At 33.1% G+C, this 16,563-nt stretch overlaps 1 protein-coding gene and 1 long non-coding RNA gene across 7 annotated transcripts; one reads left to right on the top strand and one right to left on the bottom strand.

Annotated features, from left to right (window-relative positions):
* Nucleotides 1–867: 867 nt before the first annotated feature.
* LOC139902654 (uncharacterized) lies at nucleotides 868–5,648 on the bottom strand. Its single transcript, XM_071885260.1, has 8 exons — nucleotides 5,564–5,648; nucleotides 3,860–5,465; nucleotides 3,253–3,458; nucleotides 2,732–2,848; nucleotides 2,340–2,395; nucleotides 1,246–1,688; nucleotides 1,032–1,111; nucleotides 868–968 (listed from the first exon to the last, which is right to left on the bottom strand). The coding sequence occupies exons 1-8, from the start codon at nucleotides 5,646–5,648 to the stop codon at nucleotides 868–870; spliced, it is 2,694 nt and encodes an 897-aa protein (XP_071741361.1).
* A 6,071-nt stretch (nucleotides 5,649–11,719) lies between these two features.
* On the top strand, nucleotides 11,720–15,105 carry LOC139899425 (uncharacterized). Of its 6 annotated transcripts, none has more exons than XR_011777483.1 (6): nucleotides 11,720–12,011; nucleotides 12,585–12,736; nucleotides 12,884–13,121; nucleotides 13,626–13,868; nucleotides 14,195–14,601; nucleotides 14,731–15,105. It is a non-coding gene; the product is annotated as an uncharacterized lncRNA (long non-coding RNA). The 6 variants fall into 6 exon arrangements; XR_011777484.1 differs by having other exon boundaries at nucleotides 12,863–13,121; nucleotides 13,758–13,868; XR_011777481.1 differs by having other exon boundaries at nucleotides 12,863–13,121; nucleotides 13,641–13,868.
* Nucleotides 15,106–16,563: the final 1,458 nt, after the last annotated feature.

Below are 16,563 nucleotides of genomic sequence, written 5' to 3'. Positions count from 1 at the left end.
GGTCAACAACGGTAAAAAAAAACGGTTAAAGCGTTAAAAAAACGACGGATCGAGACGGGTCGAGACGGATCGAGACGGATTTTGACCAAAGTTGAAATTTAATACGGAGTATATAATTTAAACATAAACATTATTTCAAATTAGGCTAATATTTTAAAGTAAAAATAAATATTTGTCTTTAATTTTGCATATTTTTGTTTGAAATGGTTTATGTTTGAAAATATATAATATAAAAAGTTAGCGTTGATCAGCATCTGTCTCGACATCCGACATCGTTTTAACCATTGTGACGTTTCAAAGTCTCGATCATCTAGACTCCGTCTCACGTCTATTATGACCTTGGTATTACTACCCACTTTTATTTACCACTATTAATGCATAAAAAATTCCTGAAACATGACCATACCATAACCGCATAACCCTAAAGGTTAACTTTAGAATTTTTTTTTTTTTACAATTAATGTTTAACAATTAACTTAAAATTATGATGAGGATTGTCCTTAACTTAATTGTAAACCATGAGTGCAACTAATAATCTTTAAATTGTGCCCTTTTTAGACGTACGTATTAATCACGTAAAATAAATGAACAAACAAGTGAATGATCTAGATAATCACCACAAACCACAATACTTAACAGATTAAAACCAAAGAAATTACAAAACGAAGAGTTTATCTCTTTTAACCAGAAAACAAATACAATGGAAAACTGAATGAATCATCTACAGTAACCAACCCTAGCTTGCCTTTTATACATCCAGAAAGACAAGAATCAAAAACTACAACCAGACCCCTGAACTATTAAAACTTTGAATAAATAACATAAATGGTCCCTGTAGTTTCTTTCTGTTTTAATAAGAATGGATACTCAAACACAACTACATCCCATCTGTGTACCATCTACCTTGAACGCCACACCAGGTGCATTATCCATAAATAGACAGTACATGATTCGCAAAGTGTTTGAGCCTTCATAAACAGCAACAAGCATCAGCTACATTCTGAATCTTGACTGCAACAAAGTCTGCTTACATGATCCAAGACTGCAACCATCACTGGACCATCTACATACATGATCCAAGACTGCAACCATCACTGGACCATCTACATACCTGTTACTCAACCAAACAAGCATTAGGAAATGATAAAATAAACAAACAAATGTTTAGATTGTCACTTTAACAACCCCCCCCCCCCCCCCCCCCCCCAACACCAATCTAATCATTTGAAGAGATTTAACAAATACAAATGATCACACAATACCCTATGTTGTGGACCACTTAAACCTTTTGAGAATAAGTCGGCAACATTATTTGCAGACTCTATTTTATTCACATTAATGACACCTGCAGACAACTTATCTCTTACAAAATGAAGATCTATTTCAAAATGTTTAGTCTTTTCATGGAAAACAGGATTAGAAACAATTTTAATTGCAGCCTTGTTATCAACAAATATGTCCACAGGTAACACAACTTTATATTCTAACTCAACAAGTAATTTCAAAATCCAAACAATCTCACAAGTTACATCAGCAAGAGCTCTATACTCAGCTTCAGCTGAGGATCTAGAAATGGTAGCCTGTTTTTTGCTCTTCCATGAAACCAATGTCCCATTTAAAAAAACACAATAACCTGTGACAGATTTTCTGAACATACTAGCTTTACCCCAATCAGAATCAACATAAGCCTTTAATTCAACATCACAATTTTTGAAATATGTACATCCAACCCAGGAGCACCTTTTAGATACCTTAACAACCTTAATGCACATTTCAAATGTGATTGTAGAGGTGAATGCATAAATTGACTCAACAAGTGAACAGAATATGATATGTCAGGCCTTGTTAATGTAAGATATATAAGTTTACCAATCAACTTTTGATATTTATTAACATTTTCAAGACCCTAATCAGTTTGTGTGCTTTCTGTGTTTAAAACAAATCCTGCTTCCAATGGTGTGTGCAGACTTACAACCCAAAACACCAAATTCAGCCAACAATTCTAAACAATACTTCCTTTGTGACAAGCAAATACCAGATTGTGTTCTTAACACTTCTATTCCCAAAAAATATTTCAAAATTCCTAAATCTTTTATTAAGAATTTTGAACTTAAAAATAATTTAAACTTGTCAATTTCTTTCAGATTATTTCCTGTAACAACTATGTCATCAACATAGACAAGTAAAGCAACAAAAACACCACTTTCAGACTTAACAAATAGGGAATAATCATTTTTACTCTGTTTAAAGCCATGCTCAAACAAGGCAGAGGACAATTTTTCATTCCACTTCCTTGGGGCTTGCTTTAAACCATATAAACTTTTTTTCAACTTGCAAACCCTCTTTTCAGATTCATCAAAATACCCTAAAGGTAATGACATATACACATCTTCATCTAAATCACCATAGAGAAAAGCATTATTTACATCAAGTTGATATAAATCCCAATTATTAACAACAGCAAGATTTAATAAACATTTTATAGTGGTCATTTTAACCACTGGAGAAAAAGTTTCATCAAAGTCTATGTCCTCTCTCTGATTATACCCCTTAGCAACTAATCTTGCTTTATATATATCAATTTCACCATTAGATTTATATTTGATTTTATATACCCACTTGCATCCTATTGGTTTTCTATCTTGAGGTAAGTCTGTAAGTTCCCAAGTGTCATTTCTATATAATGCTTCCATTTCTAAGTTCATAGCATCAATCCAATGCTGTGACTTACAGGCCTCCCAGTAGTTTGATGGTTCAAAACTTTTATTCAAAGAAACAACAAAACACAGATTATCAAGACTTAAACTACTATAATTAACAGTTTTCTCAATGTCATACTTAACTTTTCCTTCAACAACAAAATAATCAAATCTCTTAGGTTGAATAATGTTCCTTTGAGACCTTCTCAAAGTTGAAGAAGGTTCTGGTGTATCAATAGTATTAAAGATACTTTTTGACTTGCCCTCAGGGTGATTTCCTTCAGCATGTAATGTTGCATTAGGTTGTTTACTACCAGTTTACTCTGCAGAACCAGAATTACCTGGCAGACTACTCCCTGAGCCATCACTACTTAAGTTATCTTCCCTTCATCATTGGGTCTTTGGGTATTTAGGTTATCATTTTCATACATATCAAAAAAATTTATTTTATTCAAATCATTTGACTCTTTATCACCAACAGAAGTTTCAATTATTTTAAATGGAAATACATTTTCATAAAATTTTACATCTCTTGAAAACAACACAACTTTACTATCAAAACTGTATAACTTGTACCCTTTCTTTACAGTTGAGTACCCTATCAAAGCACATTTTTCAGATCTTGAAGAAAACTTATCATGATTATTTAAAACATTAACAAAAGCAAGACAACCAAATACCCTTAAATGGGAAAGATTAGGTTTTTTATGATACACCAGCTTAAAGGGACATTTTCCATTCAGAATAGATGATGGCAGCCTGTTAATCAAATATGTAGCAGTTAATATGCAATCAGACCAAAACTTAAGAGGACCTCCCCCTTGAAACATTAATGACCTAGCCACATTTAATAAGTGTCTATGTTTTCTTTCTACAATCCCATTCTGTTGTAGAGTGTGTACACAACTTGTTTGGTGTATTATACCATTGTTTGAAGCAAACAAATTCATCTTAGCATTTACAAACTCAGTACCATTATCACTTCTCAAAACTTTAACCTTTTTATTAAATTGATTTTCAAGTTGTTTACAAAACAACTCAACATACCAACTTCATCTTTTGATTTTAACAAAAAAATCCAAACAGCCCTTGTGCAGTCATCAACAACAGTTAGAAAAGACCTAAAACCATCTCTGCTAGTGACCCTGTATGGACCTCACATATCTAAGTGAACTAGTTCACCTAAATATGTGGTTTTATGATCACTAAGAGGGAATGGTTCTCTTGTTTGTTCTGCCTTATGGCAAACATCACAATGATCATTGTTTTTATCACTAGTAAATTGTAAATCATTACTTAAAACACCTAAGACTTGGTCTGCAGGGTGACCAAGTCTACAATGCCAAACAGATTTAGACAACATACTGAAATTTTGATTTGTTTTACTACACTCACCAACACAATCATTTTTGAAGATATAAAGATCTTCACACAAATTACCAGTCAAAATGGTCTTCCTTGAGACCAATTCCTGAATATAACAAGCATTTTGATCAAACCCAACAAACAATTTGTTATCTCTGACTAAACAATATACAGACAACAGATTCACACAATATTCAGGAACAACAAGCACATCATAAAGAACCAATTTATCAGATATTCTTAAGTTTCCAATCATCTCAACCTTAGCTCTAGTCCCATTGGGATGACCAACAGTTAAATTTAGACTGGAAACATCACAAACAGACTCAAATCCCTTATCAGAATTAGTCATGTGATGATTAGCACCTGAGTCTATTATCCAGCCAAAATTAACATTGGTTTTATCAATCAAATTATGTGAGACAAAGAATTTATCAAAATTTTCATTAAAGAACACATTTAAATTCATAAACTCACCTGTCATGTTGGAAAATGAATGTGCAGGTGCACTTTTTCCATCAAGAAAGCTAACAAGCTTAGCAATCTGCTCATTTGACAAAGTGAGAGAAGTAGACCCAGACTTGTTATCACCATTATTAGTAATACTGTTACCAGAATTAGAATTAGACATACAAGATGAATTATTGAAATTTTTCCTTTTAAAATTTGGTGGATATCCAACAACCTCAAAGCATCTATCCACAGTGTGATTAGTCATACCACACTTGGTACACTTTAAGTTATTATTTCTTGAAGGATATCCAACAATTTCATAATATTTTTCAATTGTATGACCAATTCTACCACATTTTTTACACTCAATCTTAGAATTAGAATTAGTATTTCCAATCCTTGGTTTACCAGTATTAGCAAAGAAAGCAGATGACTCATTAACAGATTTTTTATCTTGCACATCTCTATGTGACTCTTCTCTAGAGACAATAGAGAATGCAGTTTTAACATATGGTAAATGATCACTAGTTAATATAGTGGTCCTAACTGGCTGATAGGAATCATCCAGTCCCATCAAGAATTTCATTAATTTTCTCTGATTATAATGTTCCTTTCCTTCCTTATCAGCAGCACAATCACAAGATCGTAGTTTACACAGAATATCATATTGTTTCCAAAGTGAGTTAAGTTTGTGATAATAATCTGATACAGGAGTACCATTTTGTGTTAATTGTGCAATTTTTTGTTCCAAATTAAACATCACAGAGCCATCAACTTTGTCATATGTTTCTTTCAACTCATCCCAAACAACAAAGGCAAATTTAGAATATATTTGTCCATAATACATTTCATCAGAAACACAACCTAAAATCCAAGAAAGGACAACAGCATTACACATTTCCCATTGACCTGCTAAAACTTCATCTTGATCATCTTTTTCAATTGTACCTTTTATAAAACCAATCTTGTTTTTAGTTTTTTCATTGCACAAGCCCAAGATTTATAATTCTCAGTTCCTTTAAGTTTGAAATTTATTAAAGGTGTACTGCTGATGTCACTTGCATGAAGGGAAAGGGGATCTCCAAAATCCAATTTACTTATCATGGTTACAGAATCACCACTATCACTCATTTTGACAGAAGAACAAACAAACAGATAACAGATAATAAACAGATAACAGATAATGAACACATAGCAAATAGCAAATAAAAACAAACAAAACAGATAACAGATAGCAAATAAAGGAAGATTGTCCTGGCTATAGGCCAAGTATAACACGTAGGGGCAGTTGATTCCTGTAAGCACAGAAACTCCTACGTGTAGGAACTTGCTACAAATCACAGGTAGGAAGAAATATCCTTACAGAGTACTCCTCCTTAATCTTCTTTTAAGATGCCAGCGGAAGCCACTTCTTGAATAATATTCAAGAACAAACCAGAATTACCAATTAGGGTTTTGAACAACAAACCCTAGATTGCAAAACCACGTCCTCAGATCTAGCCCGATAAGACAAACCAAACACACCGATTCACTTGAGATTAGAGATCCCAAATAAACCCCAATTTGATCGAAGAATTACCAATTCCACGAAACCCAAAATCAAAACAATCGAACCCCACTCGAACCTGACTCTGATACCATGAACAAACAAGTGAATGATCTAGATAATCACCACAAACAACAATACTTAACAGATTGAAACCAAAGAAATTACAAAACGAAGAGTTTATCTCTTTTAACCAGAAAACAAATACAATGGAAAACTAAATGAATCATCTACAGTAACCAGCCCTAGCTTGCCTTTTATACATCCAGAAAGACAAGAATCAAAAACTACAATCAGACCCCTGAACTATTAAAACTTTGAATAAATAACATAAATGGTCCCTGTAGTTTCTTTCTGTTTAATAAGAATGGATACTCAAACACAACTACGTCCCATCTGTGTACCATCTACCTTGGACCCCACACCAGGTGCATTATCCATAAATAGATAGTACATGATTCACAAAGTGTTTGAGCCTTCATAAACAGCAACAAGTATCAGCTACATTCTGAATCTTGACTGCAACAAAGTCTGCTTACATGATCCAAGACTGCAACCATCACTGGACGATCTACATACATGATCCAAGACTGCAACCATCACTGGACCATCTACATACATGTTACTCAACCAAACAAGCATTAGGAATTGATAAAATAAACAAACAAATGTTTAGATTGTCACTTTAACAATAAAAAATCTTTTTAAATGTAATCTGACTGCTATAATGCCTTAAAAAATATTACTGCTATATAATTAAATTTTAATCGTCTAGCACATGAACATCTTAATGACAGCATTAAAAAAGTTCAAGAAAAAAATAGGGTTGATATTTGATACCGTTATTCCACTCGCCGCCCTTGCTATTTCTTGATACCTGTTCTACCTGCAATTTGTAACATCTCCTGCCCACTTTTTAGACATTTATATTAACGTCAAATCTACATATATTTAATCAAAATTATTCAAAAAAATAGGTAGAAACAGATCAGGACACATTTAAGTATCAGCATAAATATTCATAAACATCACGATTCACAATTAAAAATTAAAATAACCAAATTAAAGAAAGGAGAAATAATATAATAATGAAAACATATTTGAAACAAACCCAGAAGGATAAAATTAAGAAACTGGGATTCTTAATTATTACAGTTTTGCTATTGAAAAGATATATTACGAGTTTGTGCGTGAATCTAAGGAAACAAAATAGTAATTAATCTCCAGCCAACAATACTTATTAGATTCATATATCAATCAAATTAACCAATTAATCTTTATTTGATTAATTCATATGAAACTAATAATTACTGCTGGTAGGGAGGTGGAGATAAAAGGATCCTTAGGTTCACGCACAAACACGATATACGGCTTTTCTCAAAATACGGCAGACAAATTTTATTTTTAGATCTCAAATCAAATCTGTGTAATGTAACCTTAGAATAGGTCGGTTGGTAGGTTGTTATTTTTAGTACGACGACTTTGTCACCACTATGGCCCAAAGCTTTGGAGATAGGCCCAATCTTTAACGAACTCAAGACATGCCCAAATTAACATGTTTTCATTTACCAACAAATTATATAAATTTAAACATAATCGTTTAGAGCTAAAACTATATTATGGTTGCTTATATTAGAGATTTAGAGTAGAATGTAAGAAATCGGGTATAAAAACAGATAATCGGATTAGTTCTTAAATCGTGAAACACTTTTCTAATTAAGTATTTCGCCCCTCACAAGCCTCGGGTTAACACGAAATTCTAATTGGGATAAGACAAGAACGATTTTGTTTCCAGGCAAGACGAAATCAAAATCACGAATTAAGGAATCTGTGTGTGTTTCTGTATGTGTTGGAATGAATGCAGATGAAAGCCAAAATTTAACAAAACAGTTTTAGGCAGTTAATGTTTGAAAGGTTGTAACCTTTCATCTAGCCAGAGGCGCTTCCCCTTGGATCCCGCCAGGGGCGCTGCCCCTCAGAACCCGCAAGGGGGCGCAGCCCCCTTGACCCTCGCATTTAGCGCAATAGTTAGTAGTCAACTCTTACGGACGTGTACTCCACACTCTCCGAACCCGTTATTAAGTATAAGTAGCTAACCCATACATTCAAGGAAATTTCAATTCACTAAAATGAATGTTGGATGACGCTAAAATCACTAACATGGAAGAATTGATAAATTCATATTTTGTAGAGAGAATCTTAACATGTGTTTATTTACCATGAATTTAATACGTGTTTTATTAGTTAAGATAGAAATCAAATTTTTAGTTTAAATAGGAATATAAGTTATATTAGTATTCGATTTGTATGTCGGGTTGAGATTTTTTATAGTAAATATTAGACTTTTTATCAAAGTATTCTTAAATTTTGATTATTAATAATAATAAATAAAAGGGGTCAGTTTTACTTATGTAAGGGATATATTCTATTACGAATATCTTTATGTTGTAGCTCATGTGGTAGTTGTCTGTCTTTCTTAGCGAGAGGTTACGAGTTCGACTCCCGTGAGGTGCAGCATTGCACGCAATATTGCCCCTTTACCCTTGAATTTCACCCAAGAGTGCATTTCGTAAATCGCGTTGCGGGGGCAGTGGGGGATAGGGGTTTTACCGCCCATGGCCTCGGATTGGACCGGGTTATGCAACTGCAGCGAGATGAACGCGTGAGTGATTAACTCCCCCCGAGTGATCTCGTACTCAGTGGCGATTTTAGGATCAGAACTCATGGGGGTCCAGAAATATTTTTCTAGTGCTAATTATATTTAAATGTTATTTTAGTATTTGTTTACCTTTAAAAACTACAAAATCAAAAAAATATATGTGGTCCGTAGTTAAATTTAGTAATGTCCTATAGAATTTAAAAGAAAAACTATAAATTCGAAAAATATATGTGGTCCTCTAGTTAAATTTAGTGGTGTGCTAAACAATTTAACGAATATTTTTTACATAAAAAATTTTAAACTAATAGTGTCCCGTGACTCTATGGGCATCAATGTAAACTCGCCACAGCCCGAACTGCTTTTAAAAAAATATATTCTATTACGAATATATGGTACGCCCTCATTTATCAGCCTTTGGATTATAAGTAGTGATGGGTGTAGGCTCATTTTATTAGTCCAGTTTATAGAAAACAAAATGAGTGGAGAGAGAGAGAGAGAGAGGGGGGGAGGGGGGGAGGGAGAGAGAGAGAAAACGGTAAATTCACCTTTTTGGGCCAGTTTGAAGAAAATAAACGGAGTGAATAGCTATATAAAACAAGTGAACATTAAGATGATAAATAAATGATATGTATTATTAGAATGTATAAATGTATTAGGATTAGCCGAGCCCGATTGTATAATGGACTCGATCCACTAGAGTTTAATTAGGATTAGGGTTTCGCTGTACTCTATATATAGTTGATTAATAATATGTTATACCCACGGGTTCTATTATTCTACATGATATCAGAGCCCATTATACAACCGGGCTCGGCTAATCCTAATACATTTATACATTCTAATATGTACTAGCGAAATGACCCGTGAAACCACGAGTTTGTTTAACGAAACAGTTTAATGATATGTTTTAGGTATTAAGTGAACGTAAATGATAAAGTTATTTAGTTTAATGACCCGTGGAACCACAAAGTCTGACTAAGAAACTCGTCAGCTGAATATTTCATCAAACACATAAAATGCATATTAAACAATGCACATCCAATCATAGGAGATAATATTGGTTCTCATTTTATTTTAAAAAGTGCAAATTAAAATATAAATTTAGAATTAGTTTTTCCTTCTACCTAGCTTTTTATATCTTCTCGTACTCAATTCAAAATAATTAATTAAAATAATTAAAAATTAATTAATTTTAATAATTAAAATAATTATTAATAAGATTTAATAATAATAATTAATTAATAAGATTTAATTTTAATTCAAAATTATTTAGATTAATGACATTAACTACCATGCTTAGATTTTTTTCTTTTTCTTTTTGATTTTTTATTAACAAAGAAACTAGTCTAATAATAATATCATAATTTTAGCATTTTAATATTAACTATAGATAGATAGATGATAGCGGTAACGGTAAATGAATAATATGTATGGTAATACAAAAGTTCACTTCTACATTCCTCGATAAAGCTATAAGAAAAAATTATTTTTAAATAACTACTTAATATTTGTTATTTGTGTTATTTATTGGTGTTTTGTCAAATGAGTAAGGCTAGTGCTTCATTAATAATATAAAGTTAGTGGTTCAAGTATCATTATCCATTCGCTAATCACAACAAAATAATTAAAATTAGGTATTACTTGCAGATACAACATTCATTACCTGACACCAGGACTTCCAATGAAGCAAAAGGTCACGGGTTCGATTCCCTTCAAGGTAAATACTTGGGGCGAACTTCATTTAGTGACTGATTGACTAGAGGATGCCTTACCTGGTAGCGGTGGAGGCCTGGATTGCCGTTTACCCGGGGTTTACCTGCTAGAGGGGAGCCATTATGGCTCGTCGCTAGGGGGTTCCTCGTAAAAAAAAAAAAAAAAAAATAAATTTCATTACGTGGTCTTACATTCCTTCTTAGAATAACCATAACTATAATATGGAATAATTACTATACTAACTATTAGACAAAAATGGATGGTGAATAGTGATCAGAGTCATTTTCGTTCTTTTAATTTTTTATTTTTTTACTTTTTCTTCCTTTTCCCAAATAAAGTCCCCAACTTTGTTCAAAAAATAAAATCGACCCTCCAAACAGGGAGGTAAAGTGTTAAATAACTATTTTCATAAAAATTTTAACTAAACTCCACCTAAATATTTAAAGGGTCATATCTTCTCGTTCGCAACGAGTTAAATTTTTCCGACAACATCGTTAAACTCGAAATAATTTTAGGAACACAATGTCACTAACTATAGGCAAAACGGACGCATTTTAAAAAACGATAAATATTTGAGGTATTTTTCATACACGTTGATTTTACGTTAAATTTTTAAAAGTCGACAATTCCATAGCGAAACGCGGAGATGTAAAATAACATTTAAATCTTTGACGGGTTATACCTTTTAGCTCGACTCGAGTTACGCTTCAACGACATGATCGTTAGCCACGAAATAATTTTACAAACTAAACACAATTAAATACATTGAAAATCGAACCCCCGGCGCGAAGCGAGGGTTCGATAACTAGTTCTATATATTGGTTTAACTGTTGGGTTTAAGCATACCATGCAACAACAACAATAATAACAACAATACGTCAATACCTAATTCTACAAATATGGGGAGTGGATAGGTAAGTTGTAGAAGGTCGCTTCTTCATTCTAGAAAGAAAAAAAAAAGTCATTTCCCCACCAACAAGTAGAGGAAAACATTTCTACACTCACGATTAAAAAAGTCATATCTCTCTATTAGAGAATAAAGATATTGCTTTCAAAGGACCCCTCAACCGATATGACATAACAAAAACAAAGATAAATATGGAAGAGAAAACTATACATTCCAAAACGATATGTAAAGAATCGGGCACTAAATAAATGTATATATACGATGAATTATACTATACACTAATTATGGACACATCCCACCAATCATATTCCACCACATCACCACCTTCGCTACAGTATAACAATAACCGGCAAGGGTATTTTGGTCTTTTTACACCCTAAAACAAACCTGTTAAACCCACCTGCCTCGCCACTTCATCTACCTTCCTCATCCTTCTCCATTACTTTTCTCCAGACTCTTCCATCATCCCCTCATCTCCTAATCCCCTCATCCCTATTTCTAAACTCCTTAGTCTCCCCAATTATCGCCTGATTGTGTCGCTGGAGGTTGCTGAAGCTACTGCGACGGCTTCGACAGCTGCTACGGTGATGGCAACGGTGATGGTGATGCCGAAGGTGCAACAATTAAGCAACGGTGGTGACCTAAGCCCTACTTCTCTGGGAGTTTTCGGTGAGTAACGATTGTTTATCCTCTTTTTTTTTTTTTGTTCAATTTGTTGTTCCCACCTTTTCCTGATGGTTTGTTGCGATTACAAAGATCAATTTCTTATATAAAATAGACAAAGATGGAATTGTAGTTTGTTTGTGAATCATACTATAAAACATGAATTAGGATTATATTCGTTTGATTTAACCTCCTTTCCCTTTCTTCAGCGGTGTTCGATTAACCTGAAAAGTTAAGGTTTTTGCTTTAGTCGTTCCATGTTATTTTCGATCTGTTGTATCACCATCTGTATAATTCCAGGAGTTCTATTGTTTTTTGTAAGTGGTTATGTTTCTTTACGACATGTACCGTTTTAGTATATTTTGAGAACTGTCATGATAGTATGCTGTACAAGATTTGAAAGAATTTAGACTTTTCAAGTAAATAATTGTCGCCTGTACTATTTCACAATCCATTACGGCCCATACCCATATGTGCTATACAAATTAGATTGGAAACTGTTTTGTTTATTGCATATATAATACCTACAGGAACATACTACATAGCATACTAATATTCATGCACTTTTAAATATTGCAGAATGGATCAGCAAATACAAGTAACCAACCTCAGTTATGCAACTGAGAGACAGAGTGAAAATAATCGAAGCAGTAGTGCATAGGCGTTGGGTAGCAAAAAAACCTAACAATCCAAGGCAACATGGATTTGGTTGCATTCTGCTCGACAATCATGTAAGTAGAATTTCATACTTGACTTTTTTCACTTTTAGAAGTTACAACTATAGTTATTGTTAAAACTACCAAACAAACGTCGTTACGCACATTAGTGAAAAGTCGAGTAAAGAAATTTTTTAACAGATTACACGAACCGCAATTCAGGCTAACATGAACTACAAAGATAAAGACCATTTTGAAAGAATCTGCAACTCAAGTCAACATAAAGAATATTGAATTTTTATTTCCGAAGCGATCAAAAATTGGGACCAAACAATTGCTAATTTCTACCTCTCTGATAATTGGAATACAAACGGTTTCCGAGAACATACCAGCAGTGGGCTACCCGCAACATACTTCGAACTCAAATCATATAGAAAGCTAAATGCTTACACAATAGCAGGTAACACCAAATTTCCTATTTAGTTAAATTGAACATACAACATGTATTTACTTGATCTTATTAGATTTAGAATTCAAGAACTGACATATTTATGATTTTTGTATAAATCTGTTTGTGTTTATATTTCTGCATGTCATGAGCTGTCCATATTTTCATAAGTACAATTTATCATGCTTTATTAGGTTGTGGTATTTCTTTTTATCTCATTTTGTTGTAAAAAGTACACTACCATTTGTTAATCATTCATTGTGTACATCAGTACTTTCTGTTTTATGAAACATTCGTAAGGCAGTTGTTTAATATAATCTTTTTTATAACTTTGCCATTTCATTTGGGTTTCACCATGTAATGACCTTTCTATTTTGACATAGGTAGATGTTACCATGCTTTAATTACCCTTATGTGCTTGACCATTTGTTAGTTACTCACTGTACACATAAAGACATACTTTTTTTAACGGCTTGAGACGCATCTACTGTTTCCACTGTTTATCATCATCTACAGGTATTATATAAACAGGTCCTCTAGAATTATTGAAATGTAAGGCAATATACATAGAAGAATCATCAACTATTTCAATATGATGCATCTACAAGTACCGCCTTTGTAAATATCAAATATTGACCTTACGTCCAGAAGACCGACTAAAGGGGATAGTAGCAGTAGTTTACAGATGCTGGATTGCTAAAATACTGAACAGTCCAGTACCAACAGCATACTGCTGTCTTTTAATCGAAACACACATAGGTACAGTCTAATTCAGTATAGCTGACTATATACAGTTGATTGCCTTGAAAATATGCATAAATATATGATTTATTGAGTTCACTGCTATTAGTTAAAATCTGGTTGATTGTTTTGAAAATATAGCTTGCTGAAAGTATAGTTGAGTGACTATCAACTTTTATAAATTAATGAAAATATAGCTTACTCTACTATTTATGATTAATTAGTTTAAAATGTATATGATGTTTCAAAATTTAGTACAACCGGGCCGTGCATGATAACTGATGTACAAATATATACACTTCATTTCCGTGTTATTATTTTTTCTTATGTATGACTTTTGACAGAGAACTTATCCAAGCCATGATAAACTACAAAGACTGGACACACATTACCAATGCAATTGAGCTGCACTCAGCCTACAGATTCGGCTTACTTAAAAGATCTGCGCTATCAACTTTTTTTAACAATTTTTTTTATATATATTTAGTTGTTTTATTTGTTATAATACATATTACAGCGATGCAGATTCAGAGGGAAAAAATAGCAACAACTTCAACATCCCATCCGGAACTAGGTATCTTCGTACTCCTCACCCAGTAGCATTGGTGTAATTTAGCCTTAAACTGCAAAAATTGTTCCAATCCCGTGCATCATCCAACTCATCCAACTCATCCAACATGAGTGTGGATAACATAGCATGCTGATAATCGAAGACATCTGGAGGGAACAAAGTTTTCCAGCAGTCAATATGGTAAATTTCGCTTAGATAAACACTTTTTTCTTAATTTTCATTTTTGTACTAATGCACATGATCAGTATCGTTATTTAAAGAGCTTGGGAATTAATGAGAGAATCAATCAAATTTCATGGTATTATACAGTCGATGGTGCCATGTTTCAGATATCCACTAATACAAAAACTGCAAAGCGATCGAAGGTAGAAACATACTTCTAGAGGTGGAAAGATGTGACGTCAGGTTGGTTGAAGAACGTCTTGGAATGGGCGTGGAATAAAACATATAATATTCTACTGGGGCATGAATGAGTGAGGTAATATTTTGCAGATTTTTGTCACTCCAAAGACAAAACAAACTTTGTCACTGGTTTTCTGTATGTAGGCTGAAGCAATATAAGACATTAATTTTTTGTATGTAGGCAGAAGCAATATGTGCTTAACGTATACTCATAATCAATATTTGATTTTCTGTATGTAGTGACTTGACCACATATATAATCTTATAATATAAGATATGTAATATCCATTTTACGTATAACATCGTTAGCTATTTTACTATACAGAACCAACGTCTATCCAAATGTAACCGCCGCAACGCGCGGTCGGTTACTTATTTAGTTGATATTATATAAATATATATATATATATATATATATATATATATATATATATATATATATATATATATATATATATATATATATATATATATATTGGAAAAATAACGAGAACTTATATAAGATGATCTTCATCGAAAAATGAAGATCAAAACTGAGGTTACAAAGGAAGATAATAACATGCAACTATGCTAACGACAAACAAAACATCAAAGAAACTAAACTAAATAAACAAGATTAGCCTGGCTTGTTACTATTTCTTTCATCCGGTCGATTTGTGAAACCATCAATGGTGTCAATGCGGACCCCTTTACCACCACGAGAAGTAAAATTATACGAAATAACTTTGGAAGAAGAACAACCAAGTTGTGATGACCCGTCCAAAACCATCATGTACGGATCATCAACAACAGGTCCATTACACGGTATAATACTATATGCTGTTTTTAAACAAGTTTTACATTCATGAAAAGATAACGTTTTTACCAACGTCAAATGTTTTACAAAGGTAACATGCTTCTACGAATAGAAAGCATTAACAAAAGTATGTGACGCTAAGGTCATTACAAAAGCATGGTTCGAAAATAACATAAGTAGTGAATGCAAAAAAATAAGAGTCCAGGCTTGAGACATCTCTAACAATGAAGCGGAAGTCTAACACAGCGAGTCGAATACAACGGAAGCAATTTCATCTAAGCACCTGAGAAATAACATACTTAAAAACGTCAACACGAATGTTGGTGAGCTATAGTTTTATTGTAAACAAAATGTAATGTAGACCACGAGATTTCGTATTCAAAACAGTATGAAAAAGTATATGCTTAACCGTGGGCACTTGGTAACTAACTTAACGTAAAATAATATATCATCTCCTAAAAGTACACTTAGCGAGTGCGTTAAAACAGACGAAGTATTAAACACCCGTTAAATGCTAACGCGACTAGCCCGAGTGGGGATGTCAAACCGTATGGATCCATATCTAAGATTCGCGTTCACCGGTTCATAAACCAATGACTAAACGTTACCGAGCTAAGGGAAAAATTTGTGACGTTATATCACCCACACATATATAAAGTTAAAGTACTCGTGTCTAGTATGTAAAACATAAAAAGCGCATGTATTCTTAGTCCCAAAAATAGTTAAAGTAAAAAGGGAGGTATAACTCACATTGAATGTGCGGTAAAATCGATACGAAAACGTAAGCAAGTATTAAGTCGGTCCGAAAGGTCCTCAACCTAAGTCAAAGGTTACTAAGTCAGTAAATCGTCCCAAAAGGTTTAGAAGTACGTAAGTTAAGTCTTAAGAATCATCATTATCATCGTTATCATCATCATACGTAAAAGATAAAGTAAGGTTTTCAA

The sequence above is a fragment of the Rutidosis leptorrhynchoides genome, chromosome 3 (genome assembly GCF_046630445.1).
Source record: "Rutidosis leptorrhynchoides isolate AG116_Rl617_1_P2 chromosome 3, CSIRO_AGI_Rlap_v1, whole genome shotgun sequence".
Classification (NCBI taxonomy): domain Eukaryota; kingdom Viridiplantae; phylum Streptophyta; class Magnoliopsida; order Asterales; family Asteraceae; genus Rutidosis; species Rutidosis leptorrhynchoides.
This window is presented reverse-complemented; position numbering and strand designations above follow the sequence as displayed.

Coding starts and splice junctions, on each gene's coding strand:
- LOC139902654 (XM_071885260.1), bottom strand. CDS start 5,648: ATGAGTGATAGTGGTGATTCTGTAACCATGATAAGTAAATTGGATTTT. Junction 2,849..3,252: donor CAAGTTATACAGTTTTGATA/GTAAAGTTGTGT, acceptor TTGTTGTTGAAG/GAAAAGTTAAGTATGACATT. Junction 1,112..1,245: donor AGGGTATTGTGTGATCATTT/GTATTTGTTAAA, acceptor GTTGAGTAACAG/GTATGTAGATGGTCCAGTGA.